General features: G+C 44.7%; 1 protein-coding gene across 1 annotated transcript in view; it reads left to right on the top strand.

Moving 5' to 3' along the window:
* Positions 1–17,831, top strand: part of mapk8ip2 (mitogen-activated protein kinase 8 interacting protein 2) — a 70,061-nt gene that overhangs the window by 1,635 nt on the left and 50,595 nt on the right. Inside the window, exon 2 of the mRNA XM_078554009.1 lies at positions 14,320–14,425. Coding sequence (XP_078410135.1) covers positions 14,320–14,425 — 106 coding nt within the window. The remainder of the gene's footprint in view (positions 1–14,319; positions 14,426–17,831) is intronic.

Genomic DNA, 17,831 nt, shown 5'->3' with positions numbered 1-17,831 from the left:
AGAAGTGCAAAGATCTCGGAGGAATAAAGGGTTGGAAGAACCTACAAAGATAGAGAGGGGTGAGATCATGGAGGGATTTGAACACAAGGATGAGAAGATTAAAATGGTGTTGCTGGACTGGGAGCCAGTGAAGGTGAGGAAACACAGGGTGATGGATGAATAAAAATTGGTGAGTTAGGATACATGCAGCAGATTTTTGATGAGCTCAAGTTTATGTGGGTGTAAGGTGGGCATTCAGCCAGGAGAGTATTAGATTAGTCAGGACAAGAGGTTACATAGTCATAGATGAGTGTTTCAGATCAGCTGAGCTGAGGCAGGTATTAGTGATGGATGATGTTAGGGAAATAAAACTAGACAGCCTTAGTAATGGAAATTGGCTGAGATGTAGGCTGAGTGCATCTCGCCGGCAGAAAGTTTGTAACTAATTAGATCTCCAGCCACCAGGGCCATTACAGACACCTGACCGTAAGAACATTTGCCTTAGAGAGGGTTCAGTGAAGTTTACTAGATTGATTCCTGAGATGAAAGGATTATCCTATGAGGAGATTGGGCAGACTAGACCTATATTCTCTAGAGTTAGAAAAATGAGAGCTGTTCCTATGGAAACTGATAAAATTCTCAGAGGGCTTGACAGGATAGATGCTGAAACACTTTCTGCTGGCTGGAGAGCTTAGAATTGAGGATCATAGTCTCAGGTTAAAGGATCAGTCATTTAGGACCCAGATGCAGCGAAATTTCTTCAATCAGGTTGTTGTAAATCTTTGGGATTCTCTATTCCAGAGGCCTGGGGATGCTCAGTATATTGAAGACTAGAATTGATAGATTTTTGGGCACTAAGGGAATCTAGGGCTATGGGATAAAGTAGGTAAACAGAGTTGAGGTAAAGGTTCAGCCATGTTCTTACTGAATAGTGAAGCAAGCTCGATGGGCTGTAGGCCTACCCCTCCTAGTGTTTATGTTCTTAAGCGCAGCTTAAGGTCAAATAGGACATCAGTGGTGTGAACCATCTGGTCCAGCCTCAGAGACTGGTGAGGAGAGGGATGGAGTCAGTAACTAGAGAATTTTTGTTTCCATTCTTTCATGGGATGTGAGTGCACTGGCAAGGCCAGAATTTATATGAACATACGAACAAAGAGCAGGAATGGGCCATTCGGCCCCTTCTGCCTGCTCTGCCATTTAATAAGGTCATGGCTGATCCGATAGTAACCTCAAATCTGCATCCCACCTACCCCCAATAACCTATCATCCCCTTGCTTACCAAGAATCTATCCACCTTTGCCTTAAAAATATTCAAAGACTCTGCTTCCACCACCTTTTCAGGAAGAGAGTTCCAAAGACTCACGACCCTCTGAGTGAAAAAATTTCACCTCATCTCCGTTTTAAATGGGCGACCCCTTATTTTTAAACAGTGATCTTGAGTTCTAGATTCTCTCACAAGAGGAAACATCCTCTCCACATCCACCCTGTCAAGACCCCTCAGCATCTTATATGTTTCAATCAAGTCATCTCTTACTCTTTTAAACTCCAGTGGATACAAGTCTAGACTGTCCAAACTTTCCTCATAAGACAACCCACCCATTCCAAGTATTAGCCTGGTAAACCTTCTTTGAACTGCTTCCAATGCATTTACATATTTCCTTAAATAAAGTGACCAATACTGTACACAGTACTCCAGGTGTGGTCTCACTAGTGCACTGTATAACTGAAGCATAACCTCCCTACTTTTTTATTTAATTCCCCTTGCAATAAATGATAACATTCTATTAGCTTTCCTAATTAATTGCTGTACCTGCATTCATGCACTAAGGCAGCCCGATCCCTCTGCATCTCAGAGCTGTGAAATCTCTCACCATTTAGGTAACATGTCTTGCTTTTATTCTTCCTGCCAAAATGGACAATTTCACATTTCCCACATTATACCCCATTTGTCAGATCTTTGCCCACTCACTTAACCTATCTATACCTTTTTGTAGCCTCCTTCTGTCCTCTTCACAACTTACTTTCCTACCTTTCTGTCATCAGCAAATTTGGCAGCCATCCCATCCATCCCTTCATCCAAGTCATTTATATAAATTGTAAATAGTTGAGGTCCCAGCACTGATCCCTGTGGCACATTACTCATTACATCTTGCCAATCTGAAAAATACCTATTTATGCCTACTCTCTGTTTCCTGTTGTCCAGCCAATCTTCTATTCATGTCAATATATTACCCCCTATACCATAAACTTTTATTTTCTGCAATGACCTTTGACGTGGAACTTTATCAAATGCCTTCTGGACATCTAATTGTCCTTTGGAAGATGATGGAGGGACTGAATGTTTAAGGTGGTGGATGAGATGCTGATCAAACCGGCTGCTTTGTCCTGGATGGTGTTGAGCTTTTTGCGTGTTATGGGAGGTGGACTTATCCAGGCAATTGGAGACTATTCTATCACATTCCTGAACTGTGCCTTGTAGATGGTGGACAGGCTTTGGAGAGTCAGGAGGTAAATTACTCACTGTTGAACTGCCAGCCTCTGACCTGCTCTTGTAGCCACAGTATTTACATGGCTGGTCCAGTTAATTTTATGGCCAATTGTAACCCCCAGGATATTGATGGTGGAAGATTCAGTGATGGTAATGCCATCGAATGTCAAGAAGAGATGGTTAGATTCACTCTTGTTGGAGATGGTTATTGCCTGGCACTTGTGTGGTGCAAATGTTACTTGCCGCTTATCAGACCAAGCCTGAATATTGTCCAGGTCTTGCTGTATATGGACACAGACTGCTTCAATATCTGAGGAGTCACAAATGGTACTGAGCACTGTCAACGAATATCTTCACTTCTGACCTTATGATGAAAGGAAGGTCATTGATGAAGCAGCTGAAGATGGTTGGGCCTAGGACACTACCCTGAGGAACTCCTGCGGTGATGTCCTGGGACTGATGTGATTGACCGCCAATAACCGCAGCCACCTTCCTTTGTGATAGATATGACTCCAACCAGCGGAGAGTTATCCCACTGATTCCCATTGACTTCAGTTTTGCTAAGGCTTCTTGATGCCACACTCAGTAAAATGCTGCCTTGATGTCAAGGACAGCCACTCTCACCTCACCTCTGGAGTTCAGCTCTTTTGTTCATGTTTGGACCAAGGCTGTAAAGTGTCCCTGGCAGAACCTAAACTGAGCATCAGTGAACAAATTATTGCTGGATTAGTGCCACTTGATAGCACTATTGACGAAACCTTCCATCACTTTGCTGATGATCGAGAGTAAATTGATGGGGTGGTAATTGGCTGGATTGGATTTGACTGCTTTTGTGGGCAGGACATACCTAGGCAATTTCTCACTGTCAGATAGATACTAGTGTTGTAGCTGTACTGGAACAGCTTGGCTATGGGTGTGGCTAGTTCTGGAGCACAAGTCTTCAGTACTACAGTTGGGATGTTATCATGGCTCATAGCCTTTGCAGTATCCAGTGCCTTAAGCTGTTTCATGATATCATATGGAGTACATAAAATTAGTTGAAGACTGGCATCTGTGATGCTGGGGACCGCAGGAGAAGGCCCCTGAGATGGGCCACCCACTCAGTATTTCTGGCTAAAGATTGTTGCAAATGCATTGTCTTTGTCCTTGTGCACTGATGTGCTGGGCTCCCCCATCAATGAGGATGAGGATGTTTGTGAAGCCTCCTCCTCTGGTTAGTTGTTTAATTGTCCACCACCATTCATAACTAGATATGGCAGGACTGTAGAGCTTTGATCTGATCCATTGGTTGTGGGATCACTTAGCTCTGTCTACCACATGCTGTTTCCACTGTTTGGCATGCAAGTAGTCCTGTGTTATAGCTTCACCAGGTTGGCTCCTCATTTTTAGATATGCCTGCTGCTGCTCCTGGCATGCCCTTCTGCACTCTTCATTGAAATCCTCAGTGGAGTTTGTCGCAGGGACACAATTGGTGTAAATTTCTGCTGATCCAATACTACATGTAAAACAAGAAGCATGACAAATCAGAGGCAGTGGATGTTGTCAAAAGAAGTGGTGCCAAAGTAAAACTGGGTATGGGCAGCATACACGTGGAACTTGGCACGTTTTTGGATGATGTCACTGAGGGCCAGCATGTAGAGGAGAAATAGGAGGGGGCCAAGAATATGTGCATGGAGAACACCAGAGTTAACACTGCAGAAGCGGAATAAGAAGCCATTGCAGGAGATTTTATGGCAACAACTGGATAGAAAGAAATGGAGCCAGCTGGATAATGGCAAAGAATGTTGGAGGAGGGTAGTGTGGTCAGCTGTGTCAAACGTGCCATTCACACATACATAGTACTCCCATCCGCCTACACCCACCTACACACATGCATACATTTACATCCAGGCACACACACAATTACATACCCATCCTTATGTGCACACACCCATCCCTCAGATACTCCGAACCGCACATACATCCATTTACACACACACACATACCCATCTATTTGCACATACACATCACCATACACACACCTCCGCATGCAAACATGCACAGACACATAGATCAATATACATATAACCCCATTCCTCATACACACATCTATACATATCTCTAACTACACACCCTCTCAATCTAAGCGTCATATTGCTATGTACATACACGTACATGCCCATAATGATCCCCCACACATCTACATATAATATTATCAATTCATTCATATATACATACAAGCAGACATCCAGATATACATACATTCATTTATACATATACTCATTAATATGCACCACACCATACACCCACGGCAATTGGGTACACATCTATTTCCACTCTCACACACCCTCTAGAGCCCATAGAGTTCAGACACTGACAGACATCCAAACATCCATTTGCCTGTTTTACATCCAAACAAAGTGGCACTTATACTGACAAACACACACAGTTACAAGTACTGGTACAGCTAATATGAAGCTACATTCCATTTGGTAGCCTTACTGGTACATTCACTCACCTTCAATACATTACTCAGGTGTGACACTCTGGTGATTCTCAGTTCTCCTTCTGACATGCTTCCGCTTCCCTGAGATGCTCCTTGGTTTTGCTCTCAGTGCCTCCCGGGCACTGTGACAATCTATTCTGGGAACATTTACTCACTGTGCTCAGGGAGCCCTGATCTGGCCTAAAAACAGAAATGTTGGAAACGCTCAGCAGGCCAGGGAACATTTGTGAAGAGAAACAGAGTTAACATTTCAGATTGTGACCTTTCATCAGAACGGAAGAACGATAGACATGTAATAGGTTTTGAGCAAATGAAAGGCAAGAAAAGGGAGCAAGAACATGAGGGAAAGTCTGTGATAGGGCGGAGAGCAGGAGAAATTAAGTGGCAAAAGGTTTCATAGTACAAAAGCCAAAGGAAGTGGTAATGGGTCCTGATCTGGCATTCGTTTTGGATGTGGCACGTGGGAACGAGCTCACAGAATGGAGCAGGGAATGGCAATGAGGAACATGTCAGGGACTGTGCTTCAAGGAGTGCAGACTTTTACACCTGGAAGGAGACAGGACAGACAGAAGGGACTGCAGTGAGGAAGGAAATCATAAAGGCAAGGAGGCCAGTGCATAGAGGTGACACAATGGAAAGGGGGGTCTCAAAGAGCGGGTTGAAGAGAGGAAATCAGATCTAGGGGTAGAAATTGGTATGCATTTTACAGACATTTTATAACCACTCTTATGTAGGAGTCTCCCCATCAGGGAACTGCCTTTTACAGAGGGAGTCTCCCCACCAGTGATCCCCGTTGAAATAGCATGGTAGAAATTGATTAGCATTGTGCCCATTGTTTGGATGTAAAACAGGCATGACCTATACCAACTTAGCAGAGGGAGGACTTGCACCCAGTCTGTACATTTGGGTCAATGCTAAATTCATTGGGCCAACCTATTAGGCGCACTGGGTGGCCGACTAAATCGGATATTAGGCCCCTTATTAACATCCATAAGGGGCCTAGGGCTGGATCTTGACTGTGTCCAATAATGTAAAACAAGCGATAGCAAATTGGCAGCCCATTTCACTCCTCTCCCCGTTTTTGTTTCTGTTGAAGTTAACAGGTTGCCACCTCGCTATCTGTTTTACACAATTGCACAGAGTTAAGGTCTAGCCCTTGGCCCTTTGTATGTATTAATGAAAGGTTTAAAGCCTGTTGAAGAACCCTTCTGGGAAATTTGTTTCTGATGAATGGAGCCAACTTCACTCAGGATTCTTCAGTGCCTCCTGCTTCCACCAACTAAAAACGTGTTTATGTTAAAAATGAATTTAAAACTGCCTCTGGGGCAGGGAGAAGCAAGGTATGTCCCCCTACCCACAACTCCACAGTCCTCTTTACCATGCCCCACCCCTGCTGTCTGATCTAACTCTATTTGATATTTTTCCACCACTGAGGTCAAGGCACATAAAATATGAATCAGGCTTGAGACTTTATTTGGGTCTGGCCTTGGGCTTCTGGGTTCGGGCAGGTCAGATAGTATCTGATCTATTGTACTCGTATCATTGTTGGAACGAAAAATAATCAATCGGTGACCACTTCTTAGTTGTGATGTGGGCTGTCTGCATTACTGTGTCTGGTGGAGGGATACAAGAAGCTGCAGTATGTGAGTTACTGTAAGCAGCACTTACACCAGCATTGTCTTTATTTCTGTCAGCATCCTCTTTAAATCCTCACACCTCTCCTGAGTGTGTTTGATGAGACTGTAGAGGTAGCTTTACTCTCTATCTGACCTGTACTGTACATGCCCTGGGTGTGTTTGATGGGACAATGTGGAAAGTGTACCATTCCCAGCATTGACGTGCCTCACTTCATAAAAAATGCTTTGAGTGATGCAGAACCTGACATTTCAAATTTTCACTTACGTCAACAAAGTGGAAATGAAAGACTGAGTAAAGCGAGAAATTGATTAATCATCATTTGCATTCAGATTGCAGTATTATTATCTGTCTGTGCTTCAAAGAATTTTAAACTTCCAATCAGATTACCCATGCACAGTATTCACAGTATTCCCAGATTAGAGAGTGAAAATGATTCAATGAGCACTTGGCACGAGGAATCCTTTCAAATATTTAATCTGTCGTTTACAACCGCCACCTCTCCCCAACCTCCACCCCCTCCCTCCCCCCACCATTAGTTTTTTGATTATCTTTTGTACAGACCAGTTTTTAGCAAATTGTCTACCTAGGCTGCCGGATCCATTTGTTTTTGCAGTTTCTAGACTCTCACCATTTAGAAGCTACCCTGATTTATCTTTCTTAGGCCCATGGATGACCTCACACTTCTCCACCTTGAGCTCCGTTTGCCATATTTTGCCATCTGCAAACTTGGATATGCAATTTTCCATTCCATCATCCAAGTCATTGATAAAAATAGTGAAAAGCTAAAACCCCAGTACAGATCGCTGGAGAACACTACTTATTACGTTCTGCCAATCAGAGAATATTTCTTTATTGGTGATTAGAGAAGAAAACAAAATGTTGATTTATCAGGAATGGAGCCTAAAAAGTCTGGGTTTTGAAGTATGGAATATAGGTGCATGTGCATTCAGGGGGAACAAATTTGGAGCAGACACTGGCAGTCCGTTACTTTTCAGATGTTTCTAGGATTCTCTGAGGAATTCTGCCTCCTGCATTCCGTTTTCCATCCATTGAACTCTGAGCCTGCTGTCTCAGAGGTATATGGAGAGCAAAAGGCCCAAATGTGAAACATTGCAGGGGTAACTGATACCACAGGCTGGTTTGGACCCATTCAGTACTCTTATCTCTGGAGCAGCTCTGGGACCATCTTGTTTCCAATGTCGGTAGATTGACCTTGCAACTCAAGAAGCTATCGACCAGAGAAACTTCTCGCCAGAATATCAGGAAAAAACTTCTACTCGGCTTTTAATTTCTTGCTGTGAATTAGAAGCACCCGGAAGAAGGGGGCCTCTGTCTGGACTTTACATTTTAAACATCAATGCAGGGAAGCAGAATGATAGAACCATAGAACCATAGAAAAGTTACAGCACAGAAGGAGGCCATTTGGCCCATCTTGTCCATGCCAGCCCGAGGACACCTAGGTGCCCTTTCTAATCCCACCTTCCTGCACCCGGCCCAGAGCCCTGCAGCTTACAGCATTTAAGGTGCAGATCCAGGTACTTTTTAAAAGAGTTTAAAGTTTCTGCCTCTACCTCCAACTTGGGCAGCAAATTTCAGACACCCACTACCCTCTGTGTAAAAAAGTTCTTTCTCATGTTCCCCCTACACCTTTTGCCACTTATCTTGAATCTATGTCCCCTGGTTCTAGAATTCTCCATCAAGGGAAACAATTTTATCCTGTCCACTCTATCTATTCCCCTCATATTCCTACAGATTTTTCCTGCAATCTCCGACACACTGACTTTGTGTGCCCCACTTTATTACAATGAAAACACCTCAATTTTCAAATGTCACTTCTACCTTCAGCACTTTCCTTTTTGTTCTGAAAAAAAACTTCCTGGTAACATCCAGCCATTCCTTCTCTTCCCTGACTACCTGCCTTCCTTTCACCTTCCCACTTTTTATCCTTTGAAAGGGTGACGGAAAAATGGTTTAGCTCTATGAACTAAGTCATAATCATCACTATCTTTGCTACTTGTCTTACAGAATCAACCCTCTGTTCCTCCATGTGAACTCTCACTACTGAAGGGGTTGAATCTTTAAAGTCTTCCAAAAGAATTACTTCCCTATTGTCTCTATTTTGAATGTCCGTGTCCACTGGTCAAAATTACTTTGTTTTACTCTTTCAAACTCAGGATAAGTTTTCCCGGGCTGTCTTCTCATATTCCTAAATTCCTGCCTGTATCCTTCAGGAACCAACTCATATGCACTCAAAATAGCTTTTTCTGAAAGCGAAGCAAAAAAACCTCAAGCCCTCTACCTAATAGCTTAGATTGTAATAGTACTGTCCAGTTTTCTTGTGGCCATTTCATCTGTTTAGCTAGCTTATCAGATGAAATAAAGAATGCTTCAATATCTGTTTCCTTGAACTTTGGAAGAACTTGTACAAATTTAAACATAACCCCACTGGGTTCTACTCTAGTGACAAATCCTTCCTCACCTACTGACATCTCTTTTCTAACTGCCAGCATTTTCAGTTGGAATTCTCTTTCTCTTTCCTCCTTTTCTATCTTCGCAATTTCTAATTCCCTTTTAAAAGCCATTTCTTTGTCCTTTGCTTCTTATTCAAGCATTTTCGATGTCATGTGTTTACGAGAAGCTCAGTTACCCAGATCCTGAGTGCAGCAGCAGGCAGGCTTGGTTTTCCTGATTTGTTTTTGTTCTTCTCTGACTTTTATTCCCAAAGGCCCCTGAGTCATCCTGGGACCGCTGATTCCCAGGGCAATGGTCTCTTATACTTACAGCTGCGGCCCAGCTGGTACACTCTTGCCTCTGAGTCACAAGGTTCTGGGTTCAGGTCCCACTCTAGGACTTGAGCACAAAAATCAAGGCTGGGATTCCAGTGCAGTACCCAGGGAGTACTGCACTGTTGGAGGTGCCATTTTTCGGTTGAGACATTAAACCGAGACCCCCATCTACCTGCTTGTGTGGACATAAAAGATTCCAAGGCACTATTTCAAAGAAGAGCAGGGAAGAGCTGGTGTCCAGGCCAATATTTATTCCTCAATCACCATCACAAAAATGGATTATCTAGTAATTATCACATTGGGGGAGGTGATAGTGTAGTGGTATTGTCATTGGACTGGTAATCCAGAGGCCCAGGGTAAAGCTCTGGGGACCTGGGTGAAATTTGAATTAATTAAAAATATGGAATTAAAAGTCTAATGATGACCATGAAACCATTGTCGATTGTTGTAAAAGCCCATCTGGTTCACTAATGTCCTTTAGGGAAGGAAATCTGCCCTCCTTACCTGGTCTGGCCTACATGTGACTTCAGATTCGCAGTAATGTGGTTGCCTCTTAAATGTCCTCTGAAATGGCCTAGCAAGCCACTCAGTTGTATCATCCCAATGTGATAAGTCAGTAAAAAGGAATGAAACCGGATGGACCACCCGGCGTCGACCTAGGCACAGGAAATGACAACAGCAAGCCCAGCCCTGTCAACCCTGCAAAGCCCTCCTTACTAACATCTGGGGGCTTGTGCCAAAATTGGGAGAGCTGTCTCACAGATTAGTCAAGCAGCAGCCTGACATAGTCATCCTCACGGAATCATACTTTACAGATAATGTCCCAGACACTACCATCACCATCCCTGGGTATGTTCTGTCCCACCGGCAGGACAGACCCAGCAAAGGTGGCGGTACACTGATATGGAGTCGGGAGGAAGTTGCCTTGTGAGTCCTCAACATTGACTCAGGCACGTGTGAAGTCTCATGGCATCAGGTCAAACACGGGCGAGGAAACTTCATGTCGATTACCACGTATCACCCTCCCTCAGCTGATGAATCAGTGCTCCTCCAGGTTGAACACCATTTGGAGGCAGCACTGAGGGTGGCAAGGGGCAGAATGTATTCTGGGTGAGGAACTTCAATATCCATCACCAAGAGTGGCTCAGTATCACCACCACAGGCAGACCAAGCTTGCTGAGATCTAAAGGACATAGCTACTAGACTGGGTCTGTGGCAGGTGGTGAGGGAACCAACAGGAGGAAAAAACATGCTTGACCTCATCCTCATCAACCTGCCTGTCACAGATGCATCTGTCCAAACAGTGTAGGAGTGAGCACTGCACAGCCTTGTGGAGACAAAGTCCGGTCTTCACATTGAAAATACCCTCCATCGTGTTGTGTGGCACTACCACTTTGCTAAATGGGATAGATTTTGAACAGATCTAGCAACTCAAGACTGGGCAACCATGAGGCGCTGTGGGCCATCAGCAGCAGAATTGTACTCAACCACAATCTGTAACTGCCTGACCTGGCATATCTCGCACTCTACCATTACCACCAAGCCAAGGGATCAACCCTGGTTCAAAGAAGAGTGCAGGGGGGCTTGCCAGGAGCAGCACCAGGCATACCTAATTATGAGATGTCAATCTGGCGAACTTACAACGCAGAACTACTTGTGTGCCAATCAGCATAAGCAGCAAGTGATAGACAGAGCTAAGCGATTCCACAACCAACGGATTAGATCTAAGCTCTGCATTCCTGCCACATCCAGTCATGAATGGTGGTGGACAATTAAACAACAGGAGGAGGAGACTCCACAAATATCCCCATCCTCAATGATGGAGAAGCCCAGCACATCAATGCAAAAGATAAAGCATTCACAACAATCTTCAGCCAGAAGTACCGAGTGGATGATCCATCTTGGCCTCCTCCGTAGGTCCCCAGTGTCTCAGATGCCAGTCTTCACCCAATTTAAATTACTCCATGCGATATCAAGAAATGGCTGAAAGCACTGGGTACTGCAAAGACTATGGGCCCTGACAATATTCTGGCAAAAGTACTGAAGACTTATGCTCCAGAACCTGCTGCGCTCCTAGCCAAGCTGTTCCAGTACAGCTACAACACAGGCACCTACCCAGAAATGTGGAAAATTGCCCAGGTATGTCCTGTACACAAAAAGCAGGACAAATCTAACCCAGCCAATTACCACTTCATCAGTCTACTCTTGATCATCAATAAAAGTGATCGAAGGGGTCATTAACAGTGCTATCAAGCGGCACTCACTTAGCAATAATCTGCTCACTGACGCTCAGTTTGGGTTCCGCCAGGGTCATTCACCTTCTGATCTCATTACAGCCTTGCTTCAAACATGGATAAAAGAGCTGAACTTCAGAGGTGAGGTGAGAGTAACTGCCCTTGACATCAAGGCAGCATTTGATCGAGTGTGGCATCAAGGAGCCCTAGCAAAACCGGAGTCAATGGGAATCAGGGAGTCATACCTGGCACAAAGGAAGATGGTTGTGGTTGTTGGAAGTCAATAATCTCAGTTCTAGGACATCGCTGCAGGAGTTCCTCAGGGTAGTGGCCTAGGCCCAACCACTTTCAGCTGTTTCATCAATGATCTTCCTACATCGTAAGGTCAGAAGTTAGGATGTTCGATGATTGCAAATGTTCAGCATCATTCGTGACTCCTCAGATACTGAAGCAGTCCATGTCCAAATGCAGCAAGACAATGGACAATATCCAGGCTTGGGCTGACAAGTGAAAAATAACATTTGTGCCACACAAGTGCCAGGCAATGATCATCTCCAATAAGGGAGAATGTAACCGTCTCTTGACATTCAATGGCATTATCATCACTGAGTCCCACACTACCAACATCCTGGGGGTTACCGTTGACCAGAAATATCGTGGCTACAAGTGCAGGTCAAAGGTTAGGAATCCTGCAACGAGTAACTCACATTCTGACTCCCCAAAGCCTGTCCACCATTTATAAGGCACAAGTCAGGAATGTGATGGAATACTTTCCACTTGCCTGGATGAGTACAGCTCCAACAACACTCAAGGAGCTTGACACCATCCAGGACAAAGCAACCCACTTGATCCGCACCCCATCCACAAACATGCACTCCCTCCACCACCGACGAACAGTGGCAACAGTGTGTACCATTTACAAGATGCACTGAAGAAACTCATCAAGGCTCCTTAGGCAGCTGGTGTAATTTAAATTTGATTAATAAATCTGGAATATAAAGCTAGTCTCAGTAATGATGACCATGACAGCTATCATTGATTGTTGAACCCATCTGGTTCACTAATGTCCTTTTAGGGAAGGAAATCTGCCACCTTTACCTGGCCTACATGTGACTCCAGACCCATAGCAATGTGGCTGACTCTTAATTTCCCTCTGAAAAGTTCAGATTCAGTTCTGATTAGATTGAGTGAAGTTCCTGATTACAGTCAGTGAGGTTCATGATCACACAAGTCACTAAATCCAATCTCACTTTCCTACTCGATCCCCAGATCCTTGATAATCTCACCCTGTCTTATCCAACTCTCCTGCCCACTCCCCATATCCTTTAATAGTCTAATTCACTCTCCTGTTCACTCCTCATACTGATTAATATCCCACCTAGTCTAAGAAAACCTTAATCAGCTCCCCCCTCAATTTTCTAAACTAATGGGAATATAAAACAAGTTGATGCAAGCTGTCTTCCAAATATAAACCTTGGATCCCAGTATTAGTCTGATGAATCTGCTGCACTGCACCTCTCCCAAGGCCAGTATATCCTTCATGAGATGTGATGCCAGAATTGAATGCAATACTCCAGATGGTGCCTGACCAAGGCAACATATAACTGAACTTTATATTCCAGTCCTCTTGGATTAAGCTTTGGCTTGACCAAGGTCCTGGTTAAATTCGATATTATTTCTTTGTTTAGAATCATAGAATCCTAGAGCACAGAAGGAAGCCTTTCGGCCTGTTGTGTCTGTGCTGGCTTTTTGAAAGAGCTGTGTAATTAGTCCCATGCTCCAGCTTTTTCCCCAATAACCCTGCAAATTAGTGCTCATCAAGTACCTGTTCAACTGGCCTTTGAAAGTTACTATGGAATCTGATTCCCCCACACTTACAGATAGCGTATTCCAGATCTTAACAACCCTCTGAGTGAAAAAATCTGCCTCTAATAATCATAATCTGTGGTTATTGACCCACATTCCAGAGGAAATAGTTTCTACCTACATGTTCCAACAACAGCCCTCATAATTTTGAATATCTTCACTAGTTTTCCGCTTAGTCTTTTTTGTTGCTTCTCCAATCTCTCCACATCACTGAATTCCCTCATCGTTGGTATCTTCCTGGTAAATATCCTTGCTAAGTGTGGTACTCAGATTGATAACAATATTCTAGCTGAGGCCTACCCAGCAATTCCTAATAGTTTAGTATGACTTATTTATTCAGTGCCCTGATGTACAAACCAAATATCCTATACACTTTCTTAACTGCCTTGTCTACTTGCCCTATCAGCTTTTGTATTCTATTTTTCTAAGTCCAAGAATTCCACTTACCTTTTTATGGCCATATTTACCTGAGGTGTCACTTTTGTTGACCTGTGTATCTTCACACCAGACTCTTTCCTTCTCTACTCTTTCTATTTAAGGTGTTTCTTTTTCTTTCTGTATTCTTACTTCCAAACGTGTCAATTCACATTTTTCTATCTTGAATTGTATTTACTACTTTCTGCCCATTCAGCCTCTCTGATCTCCTTTTAGTCCTTCACAATCCATGTCACAATTTGCTACCTTCAACCCGCCACCACAAGCTTGATGTTTTCAGCAAAGTTCGATGTGGTTTCCACAGTTCCGAGGTACACGTGTGTGTAGTCAGGATTGGCTGTGATGCATCAACAGATAATTAACGACAGGCAATGATTGTCTGACCATTTTCTACTCTCTTCCTCATAGACCTGCCCATGATATCAGCCTGGAGGAGTTTGACGATGAGGATTTGTCTGAAATTACTGATGACTGTGGAATTGGGCTAAACTACGACTCTGATCCCTATGAGAAGGTAAGAGGAAAACATTTCATAAGCAACATCCTGAAATGTATTTTTATGACTTGAATGTTGTTCCAGTTCCATACACCCAAGTGACAGCAGTGATCAGAGGAATTTTCTCCAAGTGAGCACAGGAACTAGTTAATGCTGCAGTAGTTGATACTGTCAAAAAGAGCTGGATACATGATTGGATGAATAGAGGAATAGAAGTTATCATGAAAGACTAAGGTTGTTGAATGCTGCACGGGACAAAATGGCTGATAAATTCCGTCATGCAGCATCTGGTTTTTGAGCTTTAACGGGTCTGCAAAGCCACTACAGGCAGGGAGGACATATTCATTTCTGTCCACCAAATTGGAGGTTGCACTGACAGCAGGAACCCACAACAGCAACATTTAAAGTGAAGAATGTGGAGGGTTTCAGGGAGAAGGCGGTAAAATGGCGCTTAATGAATTGCTTATTCGGAGAGCTGGTGCAGACACGATGGGCCGAATGGCCTCCTTCTGCACTGTAACGATTCTGTGAAGAACAATTTCTGTAATTCTTGCAGGGCCATTTGTAGATTTTTCTATTGCCCCTGTGCTTCACTCATTGCTCACTGAACTCACCCAGAGCAATGCAGCATTAATTGGCTAGCAAGATGCCCATTCTCCCCCTAATGCCATCATGTCATGATCCCTGCCATCACCCCCCAATCTCACCTTTTAGAGCCACTAAACCCCCAATCTCACCCCTCCCAGCCACCTACCCCCCCCAACCCCCAATCTCACTCCTCCCAGCCACCAAACCCCAACTCCCCATTCACTCCTCCCAGTCACCAACCCCACAGCCCCTAATCTCACCCCTTTCAGCCACCACACCCCTAATCTCACCCCTCTCAGCCACCAAATCCCCAATCTCACCCCATTTAGGCACCAAACCCCCAATCTCACCACTCTCGGCCACCAGCCGTCCCAACCCCAAATCTCGCTCCTCCCAGCCACCAATCCCCCAATCTCACCCTTCTGAGCCACTAATTCCCACACCATGGGCGGAATCATGTGTTCTCATTGGTGGTGAGTTTGGAGGTGGGAAGGACATGTGCTTAAGCAGACTGGTGGCGGAAGGGAATCGCCTTCCCACCAGCACCCAAATTAAATTCTGGTGGGAAGGCCCATGGCCGAACTTCCTGCTCTGCTACCAATTGAGGCCCTTAATTGGCCAATTAAGGACCACTTAAGGTCGTCATCTCACCGTTGCTGGGATTAACCTAGCTGCCGATGGGCTTGTCACCATGCGACGTGCACAACAGCTGCTACCCTGTGGGCAGTTGTCAGCTCCAGGGTGTGGGGGTTGGGAGGTGTTCCTCGATCTAAGGCACTCAGTGCCTGATATAGAGACTGGACTTTGGGAGGGGGGTCCCACTGAGATCGACCCATGCCCTTGTTCCTGACACCCCTGCCTCCTCTACCCACAATTCCCAACTCATTAAACCCCTCCCCCTCCAGCACTTACCTTTTGTCCTGGGACTCCAGGGAGGTGTTCTTCCAGCAGCAGCCATGGCTGCCTCCATGGCGCTGCTGAGCGCAAGATTTGTCGGCCGCTGATTGGCTGCTGCCTGATTGGCATGTAGTTCGCTGGGCCTTCCGGAAAAGAGGCAGTGCGGGTCTCTCGCTGGCTTTCCAGCCAACGGGCGAGACCCCTGACACCTCAACAAGATTCTGCTCCTAAACTCACCCCTCTCAGCCACCAATCCCCAGCCTCCCAAATCCCAAATCTTACCCCCCGCCACCCCCCCCCCCACCCCCCCCTCCCCCCCCCCCCCACCCACGCTAACAATCACCTCCCCTCCTCTGCCACCGATGTTATTTTTTCCCCTATTAATCATTCCCACCATCACCACTTAACCCCCCCACCCCCCAAACCACTGCCAGTCTCCTCGCTGAGCAAGTTATCTTTTATTCACTGCAGCACGTCAGCATCTTGGAAATGAGGCCCAAGGTCTAATATTTTAGACGCTTTGAGTTTCTCCACCATTCAGTTTCTGGGATTGTATCCTACAACCCCTGCTCACCAAAAAATGGGTGTGTTCAAATTTCTAACCCAATGGTTCCTGTGTTATTCCAGATTATGGGAAGGTCTGTTGTATTTGGAGGAATATGCTTTTCAATTAGGGTATAATATTAGTGACTTTGCATCTGTTTGGTTGGGTTTCTTGATTCCCGCTATGAGTACATTGAGTAACAATATGAGTGCCGGTGTGCATATTTTGTATAGGGTATAATGAGTGCCAGTGTGGATATATTAGATAAGGTAGGTTGCTGTCTTCTCTTAGGCAGTCCCTTGGGATTGAGGATGGCTTGCATCCACTCTGGTTTGATGGGTTCTGAAATGGCTGTTAAGTCCAAAGCACAATCTGCAGACTCGGCCACATACAAGGCAGGTGGTGCTTGAAGAGTCAGGTAGGTGAGTTGTTTGGATGTGCTCTCTTTGATGCTTCAACTCGTTTCTGTGTGTTCCCGACAAAGTCTCTTGATGTGTCCATGCCTTCCCAAGTGAGTCTTTTCTATTTTGGTGAGTCACAGGCCAGGGACTCCCATGAATCGGTGGGTTTGTTTGCTTTGAGGACATCCCTAAAGCTTTTCTGCTGTCCTCCTGGGAGCTGTTGCTTTGGGAATTTGGTGTCAGGCATGCAAATGACATTCCTGGCTTTGACTGATTCGCGCCCCATGAGAGAGGATGCTGTCATTGGTCAGCATCCCTAGACCTGGGGGATCTTGCGAAGGCACCGCTGGTGGTGCTTCTCCAGTGCTTTGAGGTGCCTGTTGTTGGTTGTCCAAGTCTTCGAAGTATATGGAAGTACAGGGATCGCTGCTGCCTGGTAAACCATGATCTAACTGTTGGTTTTGAGGTCCAGGTCCTCAAATACTCTGTTCCTCATTTGGCTGAAGGCTGAGCTGGCACATTGGAGGCAATGATGAATTTCATTTTCTATGTCTGTCTTTATGAAGGGGAGGCTTCAAAGATATGGAAAATGGTTCACATTTTTCATGACCTCACCGTTGAACCTATAGGAATAATGCGTTGCAGTGTCAGTACGTTAACTACAGTATAATAAGTGCCAGATGGGCAGACAATGAATGAAATTATTGGATATTTTAAGAAACCGGTGGTACTGACTCTCAGAATCTCTGTATGTGTCAGGTGGCCAACAATCGCTTCTAAAATGGCCGTTCCGTATATTGGCAATAGGGATATTAATATTAATATTGGAAGCAGTTTTAAGTGAAGGATATTGGAGTCTGACCAATCAGGATTGCTGAATGAAATTTAAATATTGTAAGTTCATTTCAACAACAGTGGCCCACTGTGTAATCAGGGAGATGAGGTTTGAGTCGCTTTTTTAAAAAATGCTTGTAATTCTGTTTCTTTCTGTGGG

This window comes from Cetorhinus maximus, chromosome 12 (assembly GCF_964194155.1).
Source record: "Cetorhinus maximus chromosome 12, sCetMax3.hap1.1, whole genome shotgun sequence".
In the NCBI taxonomy this organism is placed as follows: Eukaryota; Metazoa; Chordata; class Chondrichthyes; order Lamniformes; family Cetorhinidae; genus Cetorhinus; species Cetorhinus maximus.
The sequence above is the reverse complement of the archived record's forward strand: the minus strand, read 5'-3'. Positions and strand labels throughout refer to the sequence as shown.